The sequence below is a fragment of the Onychomys torridus genome, chromosome 7 (assembly GCF_903995425.1).
Source record: "Onychomys torridus chromosome 7, mOncTor1.1, whole genome shotgun sequence".
Taxonomy (NCBI): domain Eukaryota; kingdom Metazoa; phylum Chordata; class Mammalia; order Rodentia; family Cricetidae; genus Onychomys; species Onychomys torridus.
In genome coordinates, this window is record NC_050449.1 from 26072186 (window position 1) to 26099176 (window position 26991).

Sequence of the window (26991 nt, forward strand, 5' to 3'; positions counted from 1 at the left end):
CTTTGTTAAATTTTGTAGTGACCCTAACACTGCTCTAAAAACAAAGTTGGACCAAAGTAGTAATGGATTGATGCTCGCTGGGCAGTGGTGGTGCATGTCTTTAATCCCAGCACTCTGGAGGCAGAGGCAGGCGGACCTCTATGAGTTTGAGGCCAGCCTGGGCTACAGAGTGAGTTCCAGGAAAGGTGAAAAGCTACACAGAGAAACACTGTCTCAAGAAAAAAAAAAAAAAGTATTGATGCTCTCCTGTCTGGTCACGCAGAATGATGCTTCACACTGGGTTTTCTTAGTATTTATTTCATTCATACATACATTTCATAGTTCATCAATTCATACTTGGTTTCTAACTCTAGCAGGATCTAAGGACATCTGTGGGGCCAGCAGGGGCACAAAGATTTAGCTTTATTTGGAAAGCACTATTTTCCATTAAGGGAAGGACATTAGCTTGGCATGTCTCACTGCTCTGACATGTCCATTAAACTGAAATAACCATGGATAATCTATGTAGTCTACACAGGACCAGAGGGCAGAACTGGGGGGTACTTGAGAAGATGACATTTCTAAATAAGATATAGTTAGAGAAAAGGGGCCGTGATAATGAGAAAGAGTAAGTTTTCCATGTTTATACTTCTCCAGCTAGGGTGGCTGTTTTACTTGGCCAACCTTCAAGACTGCAAGAGTTCCTCCACTGTCTGGTGGCCTCAGCAAAGCCTTCCGGATACAGTAGTGGTGTTTTAAGAGTTTTCTCCTCCTGCAGGTAGTTCTTTAAGCAGGAAAGTAAACAACTCAAAATAGCTTCAGGAAGTTCCTGTGTAGCATGAATCTTAAAATGTCTTATTAATAAAATCAAACCTGAGGCCAGGTATTGGGGTGAATGCTGGAAGATCAGAGACACAGAACAAGCCTCAGTTTCCTCACCTCACCAGTTCCTCAGCTGGTCTTATTTCCTCAGACTGGAAGCTTCTGAGTCCTCATCCAGAATGAATCTCAGCTGAACTGTGCTGCTCCAAAGCCTAAAAGCTTAACCAGCCAAAATGCATAACCAGCCAAATGCTTCTAGTTTCTGGTCTTTACGCCTTATATAATCTTTCTCTTTCTGCCTCCACTCCCTGGGATTAAAGGCGTGTGTCACCAAGCCTAGCTGTTTCCAATGTGGCCTTGAACTCACAGAGATCCACCTGGTTCTGCCTCCCGAGTGCTGGGATTAAAGGCGTGTGCTACCACTGCCTACCCTCAAGTTTAATATTGTGGCCGTCCTGTTCTCTGACCCCAGATAAGTTTATTTTGGGGAACACACAATATTTCGGGGAACACAATATCACCACATCCCTGAAACTGACCAGATTCCCCTCAGATGGAGTCCTCGAAGAGAACTCAGAGGGAAAAAAACTGCCAAGACTGAGATCAGCCCAGCCCTGGAAGAAGCAGAAACCAGCTGAGCTCACCTGGAAGAGGTTTAGACCAACTGAGGCACCTGGAAAAGACCCTCTCCAACCTTCCAACCTGTTGAGCTGCCTGTAGACTATGCTGTGTGTTCCAGGTTCCCAGCTGTGTGAGCTGTCATGCATGCTGGGGTGGGCGTTGGTGATGCAGCAGCCTTTTTTTTTTTTTCCTGTGGGGGCGGTTTCGAGACAGGATTTCTCTGTGTAGTTTTGCGTCTTTCCTGGAACTCACTTGGTAGCCCAGGCTGGCCTCGAACTCACATAGATCCGCCTGGCTCTGCCTCCCGAGTGCTGGGATTAAAGGCGTGCGCCACCACCTCCCGGCTATGTAGCAGATTTGAAGTCATTTCTGCTCTTGTTTAAGAAACCCCCTCACCCATACTCCTGTAAGTAATCCCAGGAACACTCATTGGTTCGTCAAGTTGGACTTTGGTGGCATGGGATCTCCATGTGTTGCGTGTCCGAGGAGAAATTTTGTCACACAAGTGGTTAGTTAGCACAGCGCCTGGTCATGCTGTGCTCCTGTTTAGGAGCCAGTGAATGGGATGAGAAAGCCGGTGGAAGGGACGAACGCGACCGGTGCGGAGCTGTTCAGGTGCTGCCCCAGGCTCCACCCCAGCCCGCCCTGCTCACTACGCCCCGCCCCGCCTTTCAGGTTACGCCTCACAGGTCCCGCCCCTTCCGCTGCCGGAGCCCGGAGCGTGCGCGCACCCAGAGGCCTTGCGGGAGCGAGCGCGTCCGGGAGCCCGCGGCCGGACGAGCCAGCGGGTGAGACCCGCGGACAGGGCTGAGGTGAGGGGGGGGTGCCCGGGCGTCGGGGATTGGAGGGTGCCGGCTGAAGGGAAGGAGCCGGGGCGAAGGGAAGAAGTGGGGCTCCGCGATCTCCGTCCCCGGAGGCGCGCGGCGAGCCCCACGCGTGGGCCTGCGGCAGCCGGGTGGGCGAGGGTTAGGGTGAGGACGGGTGGGGGGGGGGCGGGGCCGCGGCGCCCGGCGCGCAGGTGGGGCTGGCGAGCGGGGACTAGGGCCCGAGAGCCTGGCTGGCCGGTGCCTCGCGAGGGTCTGGAGGGTAGGCTAGCCCAGGTGCAGAGCCGAGGCCTTCCTGATCGGCGAGGAAGTCGGGGACACCCCAAGACTTAGGAATCCACGGCTTCCGGGGTTCCAGCTCGCTGGTCGCCGCCTGCGTTTCGTATCTTGAGTTCTTGTGTGGAGTAAGTGGCAAGGCAGAGGTTGTCACTAGGTAATACTGCGTTTAGCCTAACCAGCCGTCGGCATCGGAAGGAGCTTTTGAGAGAGTTGTGTAAACTGTGCACCTGTCAGTTGAGGTCCTGACTGCCGGCTGTGCCGTGCCGCTTACGTTAAGAGGATTTTGTTCTAAGCATCAGGTTGCTTCTACTTTTTTTTTTCTTCTTCTTCTTTTTCTTGTTTTGAAGTTTTGTTAAGTGCAAGCAAGCGTCTTGTTCCTGTTTCACCTTCCTCGGGGATTTAGTGAATACATCACATGCATTCAGGATGCCCGCCTTTCACTGTGCTGAAGATGTAGTGATCGCACAGTTGCCTGGGGAACCGCAGTTTCGTCCGAGTAACACTGTATCTTTCCTAGGTCTGAAATATTTTCAGAACTTGAAATCATTTCGCAGAAAAGCGGCGGCCTGCTCTTTGAGAACTTGGGAGGTGGGAAGGGTCTTCAAAGTTAGGTAAACCTATTTAGCTGCAGATTCTTCACTGTAAGACTCCAAGAGTGGGAATAATGGTAGGGAGGTCCCGGCTCAACTCCTCCTCCCTTTAGGGAAGGAGCCTGACACCTGGTGAGGTAAGATGTCACAGATTAGTGACAACCCAAGGGTAGAAAACTGTTAAGTCCAGTTCATCTTTCGATTTTTTTCTTTTTTTCTTTTTTCTTTTCTTTTTTTCTTTTTTTTTTTTTTTTGAGTGCTTTTTGGTCTGTTTGTTGGTAGTCGGGAGTAAGAATGGATCCAATCCATGTAGGGTGAGTTCACTGGGTTGGCACTGTGTGAGCTGTGGCCTCAGTTTATACACCTGATTCCAGCTTTGGGAGATGCTCTCTAGATATGTTCTTGTATTTAGTTTTGTAAAAAGGGTGGTCAGCCCTGTTCGGTTATTACAGGAAAGATGAAAAAAAAAACAAAAAAACCTGACAACTAGTTCTAACGGTCTGTTGATTGGAGCCTTGGGAATTTGTGTGTGTGTGTGTGTGTGTGTGTGTGTGTGTGTGTGTGTGTGTGTGTACAACTTTCAGGAGTTTGTTATTTCCTTCTGTGGTGGGACCTAGGGATCAAACTCAGGTCATCAGGTTTGTGTGGCATGCACTTTTACCCATTGAGGTCTCTTGCCAGTTCTGCACATGGATAGTGAACTTTCTAAAAACTTAGCGGTTACTAAAGAAATTATGTTCTAATAGATTACTGACCTTGGAAATTGTAGTTATGGGCCGTGATCCATCATTTATTTATTGTGGGTTTTTTTTTTTTTTTAATTTTTTATATGGCCTCATGTGTCCTGGAACTTGTGATCCTCCTGCCTCAGCCTCCTGAGTGCTGGGATTCTGCACTTGATTCATCATGTCTGGTTTGTTCATCACTCAGTTCCTGAGTCCTAGTCTTCTATAAAATGAAAGTGTAAGAAACCTAAGAATTTAGGAGTTGCTGTAAAAGCATTTTGAGAAGTCTTACAAGGTAAGACTTGAAAACTCGGTGGAATGGGGTGTTGGAGGGAGGGAGGACAGCAGCATGGTTAGAGAAAAGGATGAGATGTAAGAAGAGGTTGGAGCCAGGGATGACAACTCACTCTGTAATCCTGGTGCTTGGATGCTGAGGCAGAGAGATTGTTGCATGTTTGAGGCCGGCCTGGACTACGATGTGAATTCCAGGCCATTTGGGGTCCAGAATGAGCCCCTACACTTGCTTTAAAAAAAACGAGATTTGAGATGGAATATTAGCATTAACCAGATCTCTGCTTTTCTGTCTCAGGTGCTTACTTTTATGTAGAATACCTGTGGAGAAGAAACAATGGATTCCTTGGATCACATGCTGACAGATCCCCTAGAACTGGGTCCCTGTGGAGATGGTCATGGTACACGGATCATGGAAGACTGCCTTCTGGGTGGTACCAGGGTTAGTCTGCCTGAAGACCTTCTGGAGGATGTGAGTGGTAACATTGTTGCGACCGTTCCCCTCCCCTCTTCTGAATTCTTTCCTCTTCACCTCTGCCTTTCTTGCTCCCTTTTGTTCTCCACATTTCAGCAAGTGTTCCATTACTGCTTTTTAAAGTATAGTTAGTATAAGCTGTAGACTACATGTTTGATCAACAAGTCAGAATAATAGTAGCATGATATAAGTAAACCTGATTATAACAGATAATTTTCACTAATTAGAAAAATAGGTTGACGATTTGAAGAGCAGAATTATGTTTCCGTTCAAGTGGTTTCCCTGTTGTGAATTGGTAAACAAACCCAGACTTGTATTTGTCCATAAGGTAACCATCTGGCCAGGAGTAGTATGTGGCTTGGGATAGAACATCAGCTTGCCCTGACTACTTTCACAGCTCAGATGTATTGTCATCATTGGTAAGGAGGCTACCACCTGTTAAGAGAGTATCTGCCTGTGCTCTCTCTCCCTCTCTCATAGCCCAGGTTAACTTTGACTTTTATCATGTAGGTGATGGTGACCTTGAACTTGGGATCCTTCTTTATCCCAAGCACTGGGGTTATAGATGCATACCACCATGCTTGGTTCCTGTGGTACTGAGACTAGAACCCATGGCTTTGTGCGTGGTAGACATTCTGATGACTAAGCTACGTCCCCAACCCAGATAGATCCAAGCGCTCTGCCAACTGAGCTTCATCTCCAGCCTTTATTTGTGTTTTCTTTGTGTACTCTTTCAAGGAAATTTCTTTATGACACCCATCCTATCATCAGATGCTTATTTTATTACATACCTGATTCATACTAGATGTGGTTAGATGCTAAAACTAAAATTGAATGCAAAAAAAAAAAAAATAGCTATCAAGTCTAAGGTGATTGGATATATTCATGAAAGGGTATTTGGTGGTTGAATTATCTTGTCGTTTCCTGCTTAAATTTCCATGGCTCTGTTTTGTTGTCGGCGTAAAGTCATAATTATCTAAAAGGTTTGTGTCCCTCTGTCTACCGTCAAACCTTTCCTCAACTTGGTCCAATCAAACATTGCCCGAAGCTGTTAACTAAAAAAAAAAAAAAAAAAATCACAGATAAGAGTATATAAACAAATACCTGTGTATAGGCACACTTATATATGTATATGTATTTAAAGCAATGATAAAATATGCATGTCTGTGGGTATGAGTGGCATTCACCAGTTTTGTTTTTTGTTTTTTGTTTTTTTTTGGTTTTCGAGACAGGGTTTTTCTGTGTATAGCTTTGCGCCTGTCCTGGAACTCGCTTTGTAGACCAGGCTGGCCTCGAACTCGGAGATCTGCCTGGCTCTGCCTCCTGAGTGCTGGGATTAAAGGTGTGCGCCACCACTGCCCGGCATTCACCAGTATTTTTACCTACTTAGGAGCTGAGGCAGAAAGGTCATTTGAGCTCACTAATTCAAGACCATCTTAAAAATGAAACCATCATAAAACAATAGGTTCTGTCTGTCCTAAAACTGTAACTGCCACCTAGGGTATACAGAATTAATGCCATTTAAGCTCCTATGTATTTTTCTCTGTCTTGCCTTCATTATTTCTTCATTTCCCCAATTGATAATTATTCTTCTTTGCTGTTGATTCTGTTGCTTCTTTGACATTGTTCTAACTCTTTCCAGCATATTTTTTCCCTTTCCGATCCTTTTAACTATCTTAATATTATCTAGGGTAGACATTCTTGAGCTTTGTACTTCTGAATAGTAACCGTTCTTAAACTACTTTGTAACTTTGTGTTAAGCTCATTATTTGGTACATACACATCCAGTATATAGCGAGTGAATAGAAATGAAGTCCATGCTGAGCTTGGTGCACACCTCTAATCCCAGCACTTGGGAGGCAGAGTCAGGTGGATCTCTGTGAGTTCAAAGCCAGTTTGGTCTACATAGCAAGTTTTAGGCAGTCAAGGCTACATATCTCAAAGTAAAATAAAATATATATTAATTAAAAAATGGAAGCCAATCCTACTTCCTCTCTTTTTTTATTCTTTTTAGTCACCTCTTCTTAGTAGACACCCTTTCCCAAATAAAATTTTAAAAGTTTTATTTATTATGCATATAGTGTTCTGCCTGCCTCTCTGCAGCTCAGAAGAGGGTACCAGATTTCATTGCAGATGGTTGTGAACCATCATGTAGCTGCTGGGAATTGAACTCAGAACCTCTGGAAGAACAGCCTCTGAGCCATCTCTCCAGCCCCCAATTTTTTTTTTTTTCCAGAGCTGAAGATCGAACCCAGGGCCTTGTGCTTGCTAGGCAAGCGCTCTACCACTGAGCTAAATCCCCAACCCCATAATTTTTTCTTTCATCTTATTTTAAATTGAATTCACATGGCTGCCATTATACCCTGTTGGCAGAGATGGCTTCCAAATGGACTTCTCTCTTTGCTAATTTTCCTCTGGATTATGTATTGCTATGTTGTAGTTTGTACTGTCTTTAGTAAACTCTTGTTTTGTTTTGAGATAGGTTCTTGCCATGCAGCCCAGGCTGGACTTGAACTCACAATCCTCGTTCCTCTGCCTTCCAAGTACTAGGATTACAGGTAGGTGCTACTGTAGGCAGCTAATCTCTGATTTTTAGAATTGAGTCAAGATCATTAGAATTTTAGTCTGTTTACAAAAACTTGAGGATCATAATGATGGTTACATAAGAAATGTGAATATACTTAAAACTCCTTCACTGTGTGCCTAATAGTGATAAAATGGTAAATTTTATGTTCTGTGAATTTGGCTGCATAGATACAAAACATTAAGTGCATATTTATCTGTTGCTTTCTCTTTCTCCAAATTCTCCCAGCCTGAGATATTCTTTGACGTCGTCAGCCTCTCCACATGGCAGGAAGTACTAAGTGACTCTCAGCGTGAACATCTCCAGCAGTTTCTGCCTCAGTTTCCTACAGACAGTGTGGAGCAGCAGAATGAGCTCATCCTTGCCCTGTTCAGTGGGGAGAACTTCCGCTTTGGAAACCCTCTGCACATTGCCCAGAAGCTCTTCCGAGGTCTGTAGCTCGTGTTTTGCTTTGATAGGATTGAGTACACATTCATTTAGGCGCACATGCCTTTCATTTTCAAGTACTGATGTGACCTCTGAGGAGAGTGGTTTTATGTATTTATTTGCTGCCTGTGCTATTTTTAAAAAATAGGATTGTATTGATTTATGATAGACAATACATACTAGAACTTAGCTGTGTAACCATCATAAGAAATAAAACATTTCCAGCATCCTAAAGATCTTTATGACTAATTTTTAAACTTTTGGAAAAAAAAAAAAAAAGCATGACATCTCACCACCATGTATACCTTTCTCTTTGAAAGATGGGGTCTCACTGTGTAGCCTGAGCTGCCTTTGAGTTAGCATAGTTTGTTTGCTTTAGCATGCCTGGGATCTCACACACAGCCACCACTCCTGTCTTAGCGTGTGTATCTTTTTACAAAGGACACCCTCCTACATAACAGTCCTGTTAGCTGACTGTAAGAATTTACACTGAGTGAATAATATAGAATATTCCTTGCTTTTCTTTTCTTTTTGGTTTTTCAAGACAGGGTTTCACTGTGTAGCCCTGGCTGTCCTGGATCTCACTCTGTAGACCAGGCTGGCCTTGAACTCACCCTGCCTCTTCCTCCCAAGTGCTGTGATTAAAGGCATGCGCCACCACTGCCTGGCCACTTTTGTCTTCTTAACTACTCTTGAAATGTCTTTGTAAGTTGCTGTTTAAATTCGTAAAGTACTCAGGGAACATGCAGTTTGTTTTAGTTTTGTGTCTGTTTAGTTCTGTGTATGGAGGGTTTTTTTTTTTTTTTCCCTTTCTGGACACTGGCTTTTTTGAAGAGCCCAGCACATTTTTGTTGTACACTGTCCTGCTTCCTGGGAATTTGTTTTCTTGTTACTTTACACTATGTTTGTGTCACATGCTTTTGGTTAGAATGGGAAATTTCCTTCCTTTCCATTATACCATTTCAGAGGAACATGGTATCAGTTTTCCATCTTTGGTAATGCCACCTTGGTCATTTAGTTAAGTGATGTCTGCTACCTTTTTTCTTTTTTAAGGCAAGAGCTCTCTTACTATGTAGTCCTGGCTGGCCTAGCCAGGAACTCTCTGTGGAGATCATGCTGGCCTCAAAGTCACAGTGATCACCCACCTGCCTCTGCCTCCCAGGTGCTGGGATTAAAGGTGTGCACCACTATTGCCTAGCTCATTTTATTTTTTTTAATGGGTGGTATTGGAATTCTCACATGCATATGCTATTGATCTGCAGCCCAAGACCCTTTATTTTTGTAACAGTCCTCACCTTGTTGTCCAGAGTGGCCCTAACCTGGGCTTATAATCCTCTTACCCGGCTTTCCAAATAGCTGGGGTGATAGGCACACCACTTTACAAAGCTGCTTCTCTTCTTTGATGGGTTATTAGTTTAAGAAAAAGTTTTCCATTGCTTGGTAGCATTCTATTTCACTGTGGCTCAGGTCTCTGGTGGGAGGACACTGTCTTCCCTCATGCAAAACGGAGTAGGTTCCCTGGCAGGATTTAGAGGCTACATAAGTGCCCTTATGTTAAGTGGGCAGTGCTGCTATCTCCCCCCACCCCCCAACCCATAGGATGCTTGTGTGGTAAGTATACAGATAAGTTATGGAGGCGGAGACAGATTTTTGTGTATTTCTCTGACTGATACTGTATTTCACTCCTGGTTTTGCTGAAGATAATTGTGTTACTGTGGTTACTATGGTTTCCAGCCTTACTTAATTGAGCTGCCATTGTTTTCTACCATTCATTTATTTTTGGGTCTCTCTTGAGTCTCCTAGTCATTTTTTTCTTTCTGTGCTACAACCACATCTCTTGTGTACTCATTACGTATGTGTGGACTGATGCATACAGTTGTACCTGTGTTTTTAAGATGGACACTTTAATCCTGAGGTGGTCAAGTATCGTCAGCTCTGCTTCAAGTCACAGTACAAGCGGTATCTCAACTCCCAACAGCAGTATTTCCATCGGCTGCTCAAACAGATTCTTGCTTCCAGAAGTGTAAGTAATGCTCAGAACTAGGTATGCAACGTGGCCAGGGGCCTGTCAAGCATCGTAACATCAAATAGTGGTTCTGATGCAAAAGCCAAAAAAGACCACTACCAAAAGTTGGGCTTTTCCTTATTCTCGTAGGAGCAATTGTTTAGATTTCAGAGATGTTGAAACACGAAAAACAAAGTTCTTCTTCGAATCAGTATTTACAAAGAAAAGCTAAGGGATCCACCCTCATCATGGGCTATTGAGGATATCTAGGATGCTCTTGGAATCCATATGCAAGTACATACTGGCCTCTGTCACAGAATTTGGTGGCCTCATGATCTCTTCCAGTTTGATAATAATTCTCTGAGGCAGAGTTATTAGTAGTTCTTAACTTTATTGCATTTTTATTTCCTTAATTTGTGTGCAAGTGTGTGCATATGTGTGGGTGTGCGTGTGCCACAGAGCACGTGCGGCACTTAGTGGGCAACTTCCTGGACTCTGTTCTCTCTTGTCATGTGGCTAGGTCCTGTGATCAAACTTGTCAGGCTTGGTGGCAAATGTCTTCACCTTCTAAGCCATCTTGCTGGCCCTGTTATAATTTCTTTAAATTGTTCCTTGAGATTTAGTATAGAGATACTTGGTGTTTAGTTTAATTCTGAGTGAAGCAGACCAACACAAGATTGGGTATTTTTTGCCATGTCATTCCAGTTGAGTGTTTCTTTTTTTTCCTTTTTTCAAAAATTTTTTTGGGGGGTTGGGGGCAAGTTTGTGTGTGTGTGTGTGTGTGTGTGTGTGTGTGTGTGTGTGTGTGTGTGTGTGTGTAGAGCCCTGGCTGTTCTAGAACTAGCTCTGTAGTTGATGCTTGCCTTGAACTCACAGATCCATCTGCCTCTGCCTCCTGAGTGCTGGGATTAAAGGCGTGTGCCACCACTGCCTGGCAAGGTACAACCAGAAGTATTTTGAATTTCAGATTTTTGTCAGAGTTCTGGAATCCTTGTATATATGTTTTGGGATAAAACACAGTTGTAAACAAACTTTGGTTTATCACGAAGCTCCTGTGTAGATGAAATGATTTTATGAAGTTATTTTCAGCTGTTCTTGGGCTTCGGTCTCTGCTGGCGAGAGGCAGGGTAGCTGATCCCCTTGGACTGTTGTACTGGCGCTCAGGGAATTTCAGAATTTGTGTCTTCATGTCACTGAATGATCAAACTAAGTAATTTAGATCCTTTTCCTTTGTACATGATCAAATATGGTGTATTTCCTTGTTGTTGGGAGACCTAGGCTTTTTAACACTGCAGAGAATAAAAACCTGGACTTGCAGACTATCCAGAGAGTAAGATTTGACGATGGCCTGGCCCTTCATCTGGTCTCTTGATAGGATTTGTTGGAAATGGCTCGCAGGAGTGGCCCGGCTCTTCCCTTTCGCCACAAGCGCCATTCACCATCCCGAAGCCCCGAAGAGCGGGAGTGGCGGACCCAGCAGCGCTACTTGAAGGTCTTGCGGGAAGTGAAGGAGGAGTGTGGTGACACCGCGCTGTCCTCTGACGAAGAGGGTGAGTGTCTTTGGGTCCTTCTGGGGGTCCAGGGTCCTGGAGCCAGTGGTAGCCATGCATTTCCCAATAAAGGAGCCCTCTGAGTTGTCTTGTATGGGGGTGGAGAGGGACTCGCCAGCTCTTGGTGGTTGAGTTGCTGAGACATTGTACTGAAGAGTGACTACATGCCCTCTTTACTCTTGTGCTCCTGTGGCACTTAGGTTAGATGAGAACATCTTGGACAGATCCCTGCAGGACAGGGTCTTTCCTCTGGTCCCATTGTGCCACTTGAGAGAACTGCTTTTCCCCTTACAGGAGAGTAGTAGTGACTGTTGGCCTGCTGCAATGCGACCCCATCACTCTGTTGAAGTCTCTCTCCTGGAAGAGCCGTTTAAATGACCTAAGTGTGCTCCAGCTCATCTGGGGAAGGGTCAGAAAGGAGTGTGGAACCCTGGCCTCCATGTTGTTGGCTTAGCCCTGTTCAGCCCAAATGGCCACTTACCCAATCTCCCCTATTGGAGTCCACAGCCACGTTGGATTTACAAGAACAATTTTCTTTTGAAGATCTCAGCTCATGGCTCCCAAGCTCTCCAGCACGTTCTCCTAGTCCTGCGGTGCCCCTGAGGGTGGTGCCCACGCTTTCCACTGCGGATATGAAAACTGCAGGTGAGAAGTGAGCTGATGCTCCTGCAGTTCCAAGGCATCATGGTGTAGAAAGTGAGAGCCCATAGGGAGGGGGGACAGGAAACAGCGCTGCTGCTTAGAAGTGAGATTTGGAGAAGTGTGGGACCACGTAGTACTGTTACCATCTGGAGGTAGGCTTCCCTGCTTTCCTTTATTTTGAAATTATCTTCAGGAGCTGATCAGTTGCTATTTTGGGCTAAAAAAGCACTATTTTGCTTGAACCAGCAATAGAATGTGCAACCAGACCCATAACAACTCCCTAGGCTGTAAAGACAAATTCCTTGAATTTGGAATAGGAAACAGGAGAATGCCAAACCTATTGAGTATGCTTGTGGGTCTGCTACATAATTGAAGTCACTTATTGTGCAGTGTATAGAGAAATGATGGAATACTGATCCTGGAACTGTGTGAAGACTTTTCTGCTTATACTACACAGAATCAGAAGTAGCATGCTTTTGAATGTTTGACTAAGCAGAATGTTTACAAATTAGAGCACCATTGTAGTGAATGATCTGGTCCATGTGGTTTGGTTCATTTACTTTCAGATAAAATAGAGCTGGGTGACAGTGACCTGAAGATAATGTTAAAGAAGCACCATGAGAAGCGGAAACATCAACCAGTAAGATTGCGGTGGGAGTGGCCATTCATAATTTTCAATCTGACGCTTTTGGTTTGTCTGTCCTGAGACAGTGGTAGTCACCGTCTGCATTGTGTTGTTTTGTTATCACTGTCAGAGACAGGAGCAGCAAGGCAGGTTACTTAGCATCAGAGGTGTGAGGGGCCAGTCAGGTGCTTTGGCTTTGCAAGGCATGGTTGACAATGTGAACTTCCTTTAGTCTTTGTGGTTACACTGGTGTGTGAATGAATCATGACCACCCCTCATTCCCAGAGGCTGTGTTTATCCTTGGTCCTGGAACCAGTAAGTGGCAGAGCCAAGAGTCAAACTTGGTGCTCTTCCCTTTTGTTGTGCCTCCATTGACATTTCATTGTAAAGGCACACCAAGGTGGCCAAGACAGCTGTCTGAGGCAGAGGGGTGAAGTGGGAAGATGAGGGAGGGAGAATTGAGTTCTTTGTGTCTTCTCCACTTATACTGATAGCAGGCAGACCTCTTGAGTCCTCATCATCTTACTTTCAGACTTGTAAAGTATAGTAGTATTAAAATTACCTGATGAGCATGGGAAATAAGAATGCAGGGCTTTATGAACTGTAGCTGCCCTATAGCAGAAGGGGGGGCCAGGTTTTTCTGTGCCCCACTGTGAAGAGCAGTAGTTGGTATTTCTCTGTATTTTAATTCAACATGATTACCTTAGGTGTCCCTGAAATACTGTATCTGTAGGTAAATTGACAGTCGCCGTCAATTCGGGATTCTTTTTGGACTTCTCTAACCAGGTCTCTGATGTTGTATCTAGGACCACCCGGACCTTGTGACAGGGGATCTGACCCTCAGTGACGTCATGACTCGAGTAAATGCCGGCAGGAAGGGCTCTCTAGCAGGTAAAAGACTGTGGACCCCCAGATCCCTTCACCTGACTTAGGACGTCGCTGTATGACATACTGTCTGTATGTGACGAAAATAAGTGGAACCACCCTCTGAATTTGAAATTAGCACAGAAAGGTATGGGGAGAGGGCTCAGTGGATACAGTACTTGCTGTGTGAGTGTGAAGACCTGAGTTTATACCCCAAGTACCCATGTAAAAGCTGGGTAAGTGTCACAGCCTGCTGTCGTCCCAGTACTCTGGAGGCCGAAAGGACATCTCCTGGGCAAGTGGACTGGCTAGACTAGAGAGACCCTGCTTCAGTAAACAAAGTGGAGAGTGATTGAGGAAGATGTTGCATGTCAACTTCTGGCCTCTTTGTGCACATGAACATGCATATATATGCACATGTACCATACACATGGATACTCAAATAAAATGAAATCAAACCAGATCAGCACAGCATATCAGTAGATGTTAAAATTATAAGTCATGTACTGAGTTTGGTTTTCAAAAAAAATCTGAGAATCTTATTAGTAGTCTTTGACAGGCTTTGGGAAAGTGAATGTAGATAAGACTTCTCACTTCATAATGCAGTTTCTGAGTTGTGTGTGTATGTGTGTGTTTTCTTCCTTCCTAGCCTTATATGATTTGGCTGTTCTTAAAAAGAAGGTGAAGGAAAAAGAGAAGAAGAAGAAAATAAAGTTGATTAAATCTGAGGCGGAGGATCTGGCTGAGCCTCTAAGCAATACTGAAGGGGTCCCAACTCTCTCACAGGCCCCCTCTCCACTGGCAATACCGTCTATCAAGGAAGAGTGAGTGGGGCACAGAGATAACCGGCTGTGCCGGGAGGGAGGGAGTTAAGACAGGCTGAGTCCATTCTTGGGACCTGTGCAAGCTGACTGTGTGTACTCTGCCGTGGGATCTTGCTGGGAGAATGTACCATGTTCTCTTTTCTTTTCTTTTCTTTTTTTTCTTTTTTTTCCCAGACAGGGTTTCTCTGTGTAGTTTTGGAGCCTGTCCTGGACTAGCTCTGTAGCCCAGGCTGGCCTCAAACTCACAGAGATCCGCCTGGCTCTGCCTCTTGAGTGCTGGGATTAAAGGCATGCGCCACCACTGCCCGGCTTTTTTTTTTTTTTTTAAAGATTTATTTATTATGTATACAGTATTCTGCCTGCATGTGTCCCTGCAGGCCAGAAGAGGGCACCAGATCTCATTACAAGTGGTTGTAAGCCACCATGTGGTTGCTGGGAATTGAACTCAGGACCCCTGGAAAAGCAGTCAGTGCTCTTAATCACTGAGCCATCTCTCCAGCCCATGTTCTCTTTTCTTAAGCTCTTGAGTTCTTGTGCTTATAAGGAGGCTTAGAGGACCTGAACCAATCTGGTATGTGTTCTTGGTCATTTTGATTTTTCCTACATTGAAAAAAAACAAAAACAAAAACACAAACAACCACTTTGTAACATTTATTTGTGTGTGTGTGTGTGCGTGTGTGTATATGTTGTATATGTGGAAGTCAGAGGACAACTTGAAGTAGTTGGCACGCCCCTTCTACTGTGTGGCGCCCAGACATCAAACACATTTTTTTCCCTTCTTGTTAGGCCCCTGGAAGACATCAAGCCTTGCCTTGGAGTCAATGAACGATTTTCCAGTTTTTTCTCTCTTCTGTTAGAGATCTTGCTGGAGAGTCAGGCTAGCCTTCCTATGGTAAGAGTTTAGATGTTAAAGTTTGGCACTTGCTGGCTTGTGAGTGGTCTCTAGCTTCCGGTTCTGCTTCCTTTCTGGTGCTTTGATAGAGATCATGGACAAAGCAACTTGAGGAGGAGGAGGAGGAAAGGGTTTATTTCAGCGCACAGTCCATCAGGAAGGGAAGTCAAGGCAGTTATACGAAGGAGGAATGCTGCTTACTTGCGTGCTTCCCATGCCTTACTCAGCTTGCTCTCTCTACCAACCAGGACCACCTGCCCAGGTGTGGGCTATCCATAGTGGGCTGGGACCTCCCACACCAGTTATTAAGCCAGAGAATGCCTCACAGATTTGCCCACTGAAGTCAGATAGAGGCTATCCCTCAAGGAAGGCGCTCTCTTCCCAGATGACTAGTTTGTGTCAATTTGACAAAGCTGACCAGCACTGGAGGGAAGTAGAATTCAGCTGGACCCTCCTTCAGTACTGCAGTTAACTTATACTGGACATTTGACAAACCATGTACATGCCCTGCTGCTCTGACACATCCTGGAATTGTTGATGGAAAGAGAAACTTCATTGAGTTCCATCTTTGCCTCTCCCTCAGCTGGAGGATCGGGTTTTGGATTGGCAGTCTTCTCCATCCAGCTCCCTCAACAGCTGGTTCTCTGCTGCCCCCAACTGGGCCGAGTTGGTGTTGCCTGCTCTGCAGTATCTTGCTGGAGAAAGCCGAGGTGAGGTCTTTTCTGTGAGGTTTCATCATTTTCCCTCTGTTTAAAGAATTCTTGCAGTAAACTGTAGGTGCTCATTTGTACGATAGTGAATTTGCATCAGATACATCCTTTTTCTCCTTTCTTGGCACATCAAAAAAATACTCAGAAGCTCTCCTAGAGCTCAGGCCATTCTGAGGCTAACACTCTTACGTGTATGTCTTAATGTATGTTTTGTTTATATGGTCCATTTCTTGCAGCAGTTCCTTCTAGTTTCTCTCCATTTGTTGAATTCAAAGAGAAAACTCAGCAGTGGAAATTGCTTGGTAAGTATTATAAGCCCCAGGAGGCGTTTTTTCTCTTCTCTTCTCTTCTCTTCTCTTCTCTTCTCTTCTCTTCTCTTCTCTTCTTTCTCTCTCTCTCTCTCTCTCTCTCTCTCTCTCTCTCTCTCTCTCTTGGTTTTTCGAGACAGGGTTTCTCTGTGTAGCTTTGTGCCTTTCCTGGATCTCACTCTGTAGACCAGGCTGGCCTTGAACTCACAAAGATCCGCCTGCCTCTGCCTCCCAAGTGCTGGGATTAAAGGTGTGCACCACCACCGCCCAGCTCCTTTTTTTTTAAATGAGAGAAAATAGTGATGGGAAGAATATAGGAGAGAAGGGGTTGGGAAATCCAGGTGAGGAGGGAAAATGTGTCATCGCATTTCTGAGACGGGAACAGCTCTTGTGATGGTAGATGGGAAGGAGGTCGGAGCTCCACAACAGCAGGCTCATGTCTATTGTAAGTGAGAAGGAAGGAGATTTGGAGATGGAAGTGTGTGAAACTGACCAGTGAGAGCTGTGATGGCCCCCGAAGTAGTTACTATTTCTGACGAGTGTGGCATCCTCTGCCTGCCCTCCCCTTGTTTCTCCTGCAGTCATCAGTTGCCTCACTAGAAGAATGGAGATTCAATAGTTCATGGTTGATTATGGTAGTTGGGCATGATGCAGAGCTCAGAGTGCAGATCAGATCATTGAGATCTTTGTGTTTTTGTTTTGAGGGCAGGACCTTATATAGCCCAGGCTGACCTTTTAACTTACTGTGTAGCTAGGATGATAGCCTTGAACTCTCAAGTACTGGAATTGGAGGGGATGACTCAACCTTGTGAGATCTTGATATCAATTTTCTTTGGTAAGAAGAGAGATTGCTGGACCATAGTTCAATTTTCTAAAAAAATTTTAAGGGCCTTCATAACTGTTGCATGATGGTTATATTAGTATATCAGTTTACATTTCTGCCAGCACTTTTTTTTTTTTTTTTTTTGGAGGCAGGTCTTTCTGTGTAGCCCCAACTGGCCTTGGAACTCTCCATGTAGACCAGGCCTGCTTTAAACTCACGGACGTCTGCCTCCTGCTTCTCCCTCCCGAGCACTTGGAGTTTAGGTCTGCCACCATGCTGGTCTCACTAATACTTGTGGTCCTTCGACTTTTTAAATAGTAACCACTGTGAGTGGTTTTGATTTTCTCTGTGGTTAATGATACTGAGTCCCTTTCCTGTACCTGTGGGCTATTGTGAGCTGTCTTTTGGCAAGATGTCTGTTCAGATCTTGATCTATTTTTGTAAGTAAGTTGTGATTATATTTTTGTGATTGATTTGTAGAAGTTCCTTAGAAATTTTGATTATTAACTTTTTTGTTTTGTTTTGTTTTGGTTTTTTGAGACAGGGTTTCTCTGTGTAGTTCTGGCTGTCCTGGAACTCACTTGGTAGACCAGTGACCTCGAACTTGAAGATTTGCCAGCCTCTGCCTCTGCCTCCCAAGAACTGAGATTAAAGGCATATTATACCAACGCTCAGCAAATTATTTTACTATTTTACATGTGGGTGTTTTGCCTGCATTGTAAGTGTGCCTGGTGTTCAAGAATGCCAGAAGAGGCATTGGATATCTTGGAACTGGAGTTGCAGACAGTTGTGAGCTGCTGTATAGATGCTGAGGCTGGAACACTGGGTCCTTTGGGAGAGCAGCAAGTGCTTTTAACCACTAAGCCATCTCTCTAGTGCGCCCCCCCCCCCTTTTTTTTTGAGGCAAGATTTCTCTGTGTAGCCTTGGCTGTCCTGGAACTGGCTCTGTATACCAGGCTGGCCTCAAACTCAAGAGATCCGCTTGCCTCTGCTTCTCAGGTGCTAGGATTAAGGGTGTGTGCCATCTTGATTAACTTCTTAGCTCATAGGTGGTTTGTAAATATTTTATCCCATTCTGTAGATTGCCTTTCTCCTTCTGGTGTTTTCTCTGTGCATAGTTTTTGAGTTGATGCAGTCCTGCTTGTTTTTTTCATTATTGTGGCCTTTGCTTTTGATGTCTATATAAAGAATCTCACCAAGATCAAGGTTATGGGGCCATTCTAAAATTTTTTTTTTTTTTTTTTATGTATACAGCATGTATGACTACATGCCAGAAGAGGGCACCAGATCTCATTACAGATGGTTGTGAGCCACCATGTGGTTGCTGGGAGTTAAACTCAGGACCTCTGGAAGAGTAGTCAGTGCTCTTAACCTCTGAGCCATCTCTCCAGCCCTCCAAATGTTTTCTTACAACTGAAGCTTTGCAATCAAATCTTTATTTCATTTTGGCTTTTGTATATGCTGTGACTTTAATTTCATTCTTGTAAATGTGGATATCCAGTTTTCTCAGCATTCTTTTTTGGTTTTTCGAGACAGAGTTTCTCTGTGTAGTTTTGGTGCCTGTCCTGGATCTTGCTCTGTAGACCAGGCTGGTCTCGAACTCACAGAGATCCACTTGCCTCTGCCTCCTGAGTGCTGGGATTACAGGCGTGCGCCACTACCGCCCGGTGCCCATTTTTATGAATCTTTGCCTCTTACTAATTTGGAAAGCTTGGCCTATAGCTTAGGTTTGTTCCTAACTAGCTGCTTTAACTTAAATGAACCCATTTTTATTAATCTATGTTCTGCTATGGGGCTTGGAGCTTTTATCTCTCCTGCATATCCTGCTTGCTCACCATCTCCTGGTGTCTCCTCTCCCTTTCTTCTTCCCAGAGCCCTCTCTGTCTCTGAACTCCTGCCTATACCTCCTGCCTAGCTATTGGCCATTCAGCTTTTTATTACACCAATCACAGCAATACACCTTCACACAGTATACAAATATCCTACAACATTACTCACTTGACTTCTCTGAAGGGCAGAGAGTGAATTCATTCCATGGTCTCAGCTTCATCCAAATGCCTGGTGCACAGTGACTACTCTGTAAATACTTGTTGAATAAAAGATCTGAAAAATGGCATCCTGGGCAGTCGTCCAGGCAGTGAGGGTGGTGGCATGAGCATGTGGGAAGGACCAGTGACAGGTTCTGAAATGTTCTCTTTCTGGCATAGATAGAGCTGGTGAAGAGAAGGTAGGATTCTGAATAATAGTTTAAATGTCTTGCTTTTTTTATGTGTGTGTACCCTCACCACCCGACAGGTCAGTTTCAAGATAATGAAAAGGAATTAGCTGCTCTCTTCCACCTATGGTTAGAAACCAAAGATCAGACCTTCTGTAAGGTATGTCATGGGCTTTTTCATGACTTGGGGTTTTATAGATCCTTTAAGTTAGTAAAAATTGTCTAGCCCGTGGACCTGGTAATGTCTTCCCTTTCTTCAGCAGGAAAATGAAGACAGCTCAGATGCCATGACACCTGTCCCTCGAGTGTGAGTATATTCTTTTGGTGGGTGTTTCCCACAAAGCCATGACTTAATGTTACTGCTGTGAATCTGCTGGCTTCTTGAGTGTGTTTGAGCTGCAGTGGACCTTAGAGACCCTGGAAGTCCACTGACTCAAGCCTCAGCATGCTTGAGGAGGGCACACATGCTTCTCTGTAAGGATGGCTCTGACTGCAGTAGTCTAAAGATAGATGAGAGCTTACTTGTAGGTGGGCAGTTTCCTTGTGTACCTACTTTCCTGGTTTCCACTTGAGAATGATTAATCTAATTCAGGTTCCTCATTTGACTTATAAAAAGAAAGCCATGAAGTCCGGTGACTTGGTAAAGGTGGTGTCAGGACCCTGGCTGGAGTTCAGATCTTTTGACCTCTAGTGCTGTGCTCTTCAGGCTAAGTCATCTCATGGTCCTGATTCCTGCCTGTTCAGAGGCCCATCCTTACTGTAGCCCTACATACATACATACACGTATACATACATACACACACACACATTCACGTAATGGGCTTAGAACTCAAGTTCTAGGTTCTTTGGAAGGCAGAAATACTACTTTTGTCATCAGACATACTTGAAATGCTTTTTCCTCCAAAAATGACATTTTTGTTGTTAAATTGAGCTGACTTTTCAGCAATACTGAAAACAGTAGGTAAAGATGCCACCCTCTTTCTGTTTATTCCAAACACTTGAGGATCCTAAGACTGTAGGGAAAATCAGCAGGACTTCTGTGTAAGAGCTTGAGAGTAGATTGACAGGAGTCAAGGACTTTTGAAGGAACATTCCCATGAGAAAGGGCAGATGGCCCATGACCCTCCTTGCTCTCAGAGATGATGTAGAATTCTTTATGTTCCAGAAGAACTGACTATGTGGTGCGGCCTAGCACAGGAGAAGAGAAACAGGTTTTTCAAGAGCAGGTAAGCTCTTTAGAAGCTGTATAGACAGACGAACTGAGCCTGACTTTCCTTGATCTCATCTCCTTGGGGGTTCACATCCTTCAGCTCAGATAATCCATTGGTTGAGGCTGCTTGTTGGGCTAGAACTGATTTGGTAAAAGGGAAAGAAAAATTTTTGACTGCCTTTTCTTCGAGGTAGCAAAATGCATTTTGCTTCCTTGCCATTTCCTCGGTGACCAGCTATGAGAACTGTCTTTCCCCTGTGGTTGGGTCATAGTTCTTTGTGGGATTGCTTGTTTCCTCCTTATTTTAACATCGCATTTGATCCGTCATTTCAAGGGCGTGCTAGAAAGGAGCCCACTAATTCTGACGTGGCAGTTTTTTGCCTTTTTTCTTGGTAGGAGCGCTACAGGTATAGCCAACCCCATAAGGCATTCACTTTTCGAATGCATGGCTTTGAGTCTGTGGTGGGGCCAGTGAAGGGCGTGTTTGACAAGGAGACCTCCCTCAACAAGGCTCGTGAGCATTCGCTGCTGCGCTCTGACCGGCCTGCCTATGTTACCATCCTGTCTCTGGGTATGTGGTGCATTTATTACTAGGGATTTCTTCTATTTACCCCAAAGCTTTCCTCAGATTAAATCTATATTCCTGTACCATACCTTAACCCCTCGCATGTACCATCCATTGATAGGATTGAGGGTCAGTCTCCTAAGTTTTCAAATCTAAGAGATGGCAGGGTGGATTCTGGCCTGGTAGATGGAGGCCAGGAATCAGTGCTTCTTTCTGAAGTCCTTTTCATCTTGATGAACTGCTCAGAGCTAGTCATCCCATCAAGTATAGGACCTTGCTTCTCTAAAGAGGTGTTTTTTTTTTTTGTTTTTGTTTTTTTTCTGAGAGGTGATGCATGCCTATCTATAATCTCAGTACTTAGGATGCTGAGACTAGAGGACTGTTGTGAATTTGAAGGCTGCCTAGGCTGCATAGTGAGTTTGAAGCCACATAGTGGTATTGTCTCAAAAAATAAAAGAAGCGGGCCTGGGGAGATGGCTTAGTGGTTAAGAGCACTGGCAACGCTTCCAGAGGACCCAGGCTCAATTCCCAGCACCCACATGGTAGCTTACAACTGTCTCTAATTCCAGTTCTAAAGAATCTGGCATCTTCATACAGACATGTGTAGTCAAAACACCAATACACATGAAAATAAATCTTTTTAAAAAAATAAGAGAAAGCTGGGCGGTGTGGCGCACGCCTTTAATCCCAGCACTCAGGAGGCAGAGGCATGCGGATCTCTGTGAGTTCGAGGCCAGCCTGGTCTACCAAGCGAGTTCCAGGAAAGGCACAAAGCTACACAGAGAAACCCTGTCTCGAAAAACAAAAACCAAAAAAAAAAAAAAAAAAAAAGAACAAAGAATTCTTTGTGTTATGAGTCCCTTTGGTAGTCTAGTGAGACCTGTAGACTCCTTCTCAGAATTAGAATTATATGTTTAAATTTTTTTTTTTTTTTTTTTGAGACAGGGTTTCTCTGTGTAGTCTTGGCTGTCCTAGAACTCACTTTGTAGATGAGCCTGGCCTCAAAAGTCCTGTTTCAGTAATTATTAAGCTGTTAAAACAAATTTAAATGCAAAACTTATGGTTTTGTTAATGATATTGAATGATAGGACCCAGTAGGGGGTGTTTCAAATTTTGTAACATCCAATGGGGATGAGTGTAAGTGATTTGAATTGCTTTCTGTTGCAGTAGTACAGTAATATCAATATGTGATTTATAATGTTCGTTGATAATTGAAGGAAGTGCTAAATTACTTTTTTTTTAACCAAATGTATAGAACCACTGAATCTTTTCCCCTTTGTACATGAATTCATTTTGTTTTGGTCTAACCCATCCCTTATTCCCTCCTCCAACACCTCCTTCATCCCTCACCTCAGATGCTCTTCCAACTTTATGTTTTCACGAAAAAATATATATTCTATATGTGTTTGTGTATCCCACTGAGTTCGTTAGTGTCATCTGCGTGCATGTATGTGTGTTGTGGGTGTAGGACTTGAGTGTAGCATGGGAACCTAGCTTTCCCTCCCCCAAAGAAAACTGACTTTACTCCACTGGCTGCCATGACTGCCTGTAGTTTGCAACTAGAAGTGGGATCTTTTGAGCCCCTCCTGTCCATGCTGGAGTAGTGACTACGTAGCTCTTGTGCAGGTCCTGTGTAGTGACCACAGCTTCTGAGAGTTCGTGAATACAGCTCCTTCCATGTCCAAAGGTGCTGTTTCCTAGCAATCCTCCCCAACCTCTTAAAGTCTCTCCATCCATTCTTCATGACATTCCCTGAGCCTTGTGGGAATGTGGTATAGTTGTTCTATTTGGGGATGAGCACTACTCCACTCAAGTCTTAAGGGATCCATGGACCTATTTTTGCCTGTTGGTGTGTTTAAAGTGTAGGAAGTTCAGTGCAATGTTTATAGCCACTAGAGGGCAGTGTGCCCTGGCCAGTCAGTTGAGGCTCAGGAACCAAGCTCAGCCACACCAAAACAGGTCAGGAGATGTCGAGTTCATTGGAAGCTTTGCTTGACTCCTGGATTTTGCATTTTCTGATGTCAGTTCGGGATGCTGCAGCTCGGCTGCCTAATGGAGAAGGCACTCGAGCAGAGATCTGTGAACTGCTCAAGGACTCGCAGTTTCTTGCTCCAGATGTTACCAGCACTCAGGTGAGTTAGAGAAATAGCTTTTCTTGGCTTCATTTCAGAATGTATTTGGGAAAAAAAACTATTAGGAAATGTAAGTTACACTTTTTTTTTCTTGTGCTACTGAGGGTTGAACCCAGGGTCATCACATCAGAAGTGTACTTTACCACTGAGCTTTGTGTGCATCCCCTAACATAAAATCGTTAACATAAATAAATGAATGAATAAGTCAGGCATGGGGGGAGGGCACATTTAATCCCAGCACCTGGGAGGCAGAGGGAGCGGCATCTCTTGAGTTCCAGGACAGCCAGGGCTACACAGAGAAACCCTGTCTCAAGAAACAAACAAACAAACAAACAAAGAAACAAACAAAAAACCCAAATCGAATGAATGAAAGCTAGGTAGGCATGTTGGCATATACCTGTAATACCATCTACCTTGGGAGGCTGAAACAGGAGGATTTTGAATTTAAAGCCTAGATAACATAGTAAGATTCCTGCCTCAAAATCAAAACCGTGGGCCAGTGAGGTTGTTGAGTGGGTAAAGACACTTGCTGTGCAAGCCTGGTGACCTGAATTCAGTACCTGGAGTCTACATATAAAGCTGGATGAAGGAACAGATCTTTAAGCCCACTTCTAAAGTAAGGGTGGAGGCAGGCAAGGGAGAATCACCTGGAATCTCTGGACTAGCTAGCCTGGAGTACACAGTGTGGCAGAAACAGCAAGAGACTTGGCCTCAACAAGGTAGATGGTGAGAAGCAGCTCTGAAAGTTGTCTTCTGACCTTCACATATACACCATGGCAAGTGTACTCACTTCATACACATAATAAGAACAATAAAATAATCCATTAAAAATACTGTAACCAAGTGAGTAGAAAAATGTCTTAGTGCGTAAGAACTTTGTTCTTCCTTCAGAAGACCCAGGTTTGATTCCTGGTATCCACATGTAACTCACAATTGTCTTAGTTTTTTAAAAGATTTATTTTAAAAAATTTTATTTCTGTGTATGTGTGTGTGTGTCTATATTAACACATGCCATGTAAATGTATGTTACCATGGAGGCCAGAAGACAGCATTGGATCACTTGGAGCTGGAGTTCTCATTGGTTGGGCCATCTGGTACAAGTGCTGGGAACCAAGAGCAACAGTGCTCTTAACTGCTGAACCATCTCTCTAGCCCTCTTTATTTTATAATAAAGGAAAGGTTTCTACAGTCAGTTCACAGTATGTTTACAGTGAAGGTGAACTAATATTTAGCTGTACACCATTCCTTTCCAAGTGAGCCAGTGGAAGGACAAGCTAGGTTGGGATCCAGTCTGTTACTCTCTGTGACTCTTACATCTACTGGTTTGATGGGAGTCCAGATAACTTGTATTATCTTGGTTGGACTTGTCCCATGTCTCCTTTTGCTCTGTTCTTAGGTGAACACGGTAGTCAGTGGCGCACTGGATCGACTGCATTATGAAAAAGACCCTTGTGTGAAATATGACATTGGACGGAAGCTATGGATCTACCTGCATCGTGACCGGAGTGAGGAAGAGTTTGGTATGTGAGGCCTTCAGTGTGCTGACTAGATGGGGGGCATCTGCCTTTCTGTTCCAGATCGATTACTCTGTTAGCATTCAGTTAGGATAGGATTATGGAAGCAGAATCTAGTCCACCAACACACCTTGGATTGTCTTATTTTGTTTTTGAGACAGGATCTTGATGTGTAGCCAGGTTGGTGTAGAACTTGCTCTTCGGGCAGGCTGGCTTTGAACTTGAGTTGATGCTGCCTTTGTCTCCCCAGTTCTGTCTGGGCTTACAGTTGTGCATTGTCAAGTCCAGCTTTTTGTTTTGTTTTGTTTTGTTTGCTTAGAGACAGAGTCTATCCTGTGTAATGGGCTGGCCTTGAATATACTGCTTTCCTGCCTCAGGCTCCTGAGAAATGGGATTACAACTTTTGCTTGGAGAGGCCTTGGTGTTTAATGAAGACCTTCTCATTAAGCACGCTAAGTTGAAATTTCCTAAACTGTGTCATGTCCTTGTTTCTAGAACGGATTCACCAAGCTCAAGCAGCAGCAGCTAAAGCCAGGAAAGCTCTTCAGCAAAAACCCAAGCCACCGCCCAAGGTGGTAAGTTCCCTCCTGAGGGCACTTACTTAGAGGTCTGAGATGAGGTGGGCCACATAGACACTAAACTTTTACCTGACCCAGTGAGTGTATCAGGAGCCCTCATGATGCCTGAGGTAGATCCCGTTTCTTTTCTAGAAGTCCAGTAATAAGGAGAGCTCCATGAAGGGCCTTAGTGGCCCTTCTGAGCAAAGCCAGATGAGCCTCAGTGACTCCAGCATGCCACCTACCCCAGTTACGCCTGTAACCCCCACCACGCCAGCATTGCCCACCACCCCCATCTCTCCTCCACCTGTGTCAGCAGTGAACAAAAGTGGCTCTACCACTGTGTCCGAACCAGCTAAGTCAAGTTCAGGGTAAGCACCCGTGGTTCTTCTCTTGTTCTTTCCTGCCAGAGTCTTTTTGTATGTGTGTACTGAATGTTTGTGTTTTGATTTTTTTCCGCTTGATTTTTCACAGTGTTCTTCTGGTGTCCTCACCAACAATGCCACAGCTAGGAACGATGCTTTCCCCAGCTTCCATCCAGACTCCACCCAGTTCTCAACCCACTGCTCGGGTTGTGAGCCACTCCAGCTCAGCCGGACTGCCCCAGGTTCGGGTGGTAGCCCAGCCCAGCCTTCCTGCTGTTTCCCAGCAGTCAGTAGGGCCAGCACAGACACTACCACAGATGCCAGCCGGACCACAGATCCGTGTGCCAGTTACTGCTACACAAACCAAAGTAGTACCCCAGGTAAGTAGATGCTGCATGTGATTAGGTTACAGGGACTACGTAGACCTAGAAGTGGGCTAGTTAGTGACTCATACAGGTAGAGCTTGAGGAAGACCTAGAAGTCATATGTTGTTGGTATTGATGATGAAGCTCTTTGATATAACTCATTTAATATTCAAAGCTTCAAGGGAAATGTTCAAAGCTAGAAAAGTACTTTTAGGTACTCTGTTTTGCCTGTTGGAAATAAGATCTTGATTCTCATATCGAGACCCTGTAGAAGTGGAATGAAATTTCAAAGCTTGTGCTTCCAAATTTCCTTTGTCTTAGCTATGCCACTGATCATTTGTTTGACTTAGAAAGATTCACGTTTTTTGTCTCATTTTCCTCTCATATATAAAATGGAAGAATCACAGTTGTCTTCAGTATATAGAAATAAAATGTTAAATGTAAAACATTGTGAACATTATACAAATATAAGAAATGCAGTGTGCATTCCAGGGCATGGTGAGCTTTAGGCTCTGATAGCAATGGTACTTTGAGAATGCATTCTGGCCAGGCGGTGGTGGCACACACCTTTGATCCCAGCCAGCACTTGGGAGGCAGAGCCAGGCAGATCTCTGTGAGTTTGAGGCTAGCCTGGTCTACAGAGTGAGATCCAGGACAGGCACCAAAATTACACAGAGAAACCCTGTCTCGGGAAAACCAAAAATAAATAGAGAGAGGAAGGGGGGGAAGAGAGAGAGGGAGGGGGGAGGGAGGGAAAGAGAGGGAGAGAGAATGCTTTCTGTGTGGAGTTGTGCAGGGTCCTTGCTTGCCTGGATGGTCCCATTTTGGTGTCTAAATGGATTCTTGACTTCACATTCTTGAACTAGGCAGTTGTGGCAACTGTTCCAGTCAAGGGGCAAGCTGCAGCGGCTTCTGTGCAGCGGCCTGGACCTGGGCAGACAGGTCTTACAGTGACGAATCTCCCTGCTGCGGTCAGCCCAGTGAGCAAGCCAGCCATGAGTTCTCCCGGGAACTCTGCTCCAAGTGCCTCCACGACAGCTGTCATCCAGAATGTCACAGGACAGAACATCATCAAGCAGGTATGTGGACCTGACTCTGAGTGGTGTCCTAAAGCTGAAGCAAAGGACTGATGGTATGAGATGATCCTGAACAACTTTGTTGCCTGTGGAGAAGGGTTTGTTGTCTTTGACTCATGGTTTGGAGATTATC

At 44.6% G+C, this 26991-nt stretch overlaps 1 protein-coding gene across 8 annotated transcripts in view; it reads left to right on the top strand.

Annotated features, from left to right (window-relative positions):
* The first annotated feature begins 2155 nt into the window (after positions 1 to 2155).
* Nfrkb (nuclear factor related to kappaB binding protein) overlaps positions 2156 to 26991 on the top strand; it is a 35569-nt gene continuing 10733 nt past the window's right edge. Inside the window, exons 1-22 of one of the 8 annotated variants that reach the window (XM_036192608.1) lie at positions 2156 to 2234; positions 4430 to 4603; positions 7419 to 7620; positions 9512 to 9639; positions 10997 to 11171; positions 11679 to 11816; positions 12380 to 12453; positions 13245 to 13329; positions 13952 to 14126; positions 14913 to 15018; positions 15602 to 15728; positions 15965 to 16030; positions 19155 to 19234; positions 19335 to 19381; positions 20240 to 20300; positions 20681 to 20855; positions 22875 to 22981; positions 24378 to 24501; positions 24991 to 25070; positions 25206 to 25423; positions 25527 to 25797; positions 26649 to 26861. In XM_036192608.1, the coding sequence (XP_036048501.1) occupies positions 4469 to 4603; positions 7419 to 7620; positions 9512 to 9639; positions 10997 to 11171; positions 11679 to 11816; positions 12380 to 12453; positions 13245 to 13329; positions 13952 to 14126; positions 14913 to 15018; positions 15602 to 15728; positions 15965 to 16030; positions 19155 to 19234; positions 19335 to 19381; positions 20240 to 20300; positions 20681 to 20855; positions 22875 to 22981; positions 24378 to 24501; positions 24991 to 25070; positions 25206 to 25423; positions 25527 to 25797; positions 26649 to 26861 (2787 nt within the window). In that variant the 5' untranslated portion in view covers positions 2156 to 2234; positions 4430 to 4468. The remainder of the gene's footprint in view (positions 2235 to 4429; positions 4604 to 7418; positions 7621 to 9511; positions 9640 to 10996; positions 11172 to 11678; positions 11817 to 12379; positions 12454 to 13244; positions 13330 to 13951; positions 14127 to 14912; positions 15019 to 15601; positions 15729 to 15964; positions 16031 to 19154; positions 19235 to 19334; positions 19382 to 20239; positions 20301 to 20680; positions 20856 to 22874; positions 22982 to 24377; positions 24502 to 24990; positions 25071 to 25205; positions 25424 to 25526; positions 25798 to 26648; positions 26862 to 26991) is intronic. The other 7 variants (XM_036192612.1, XM_036192611.1, XM_036192613.1 and 4 more) reach the window with 7 other exon arrangements.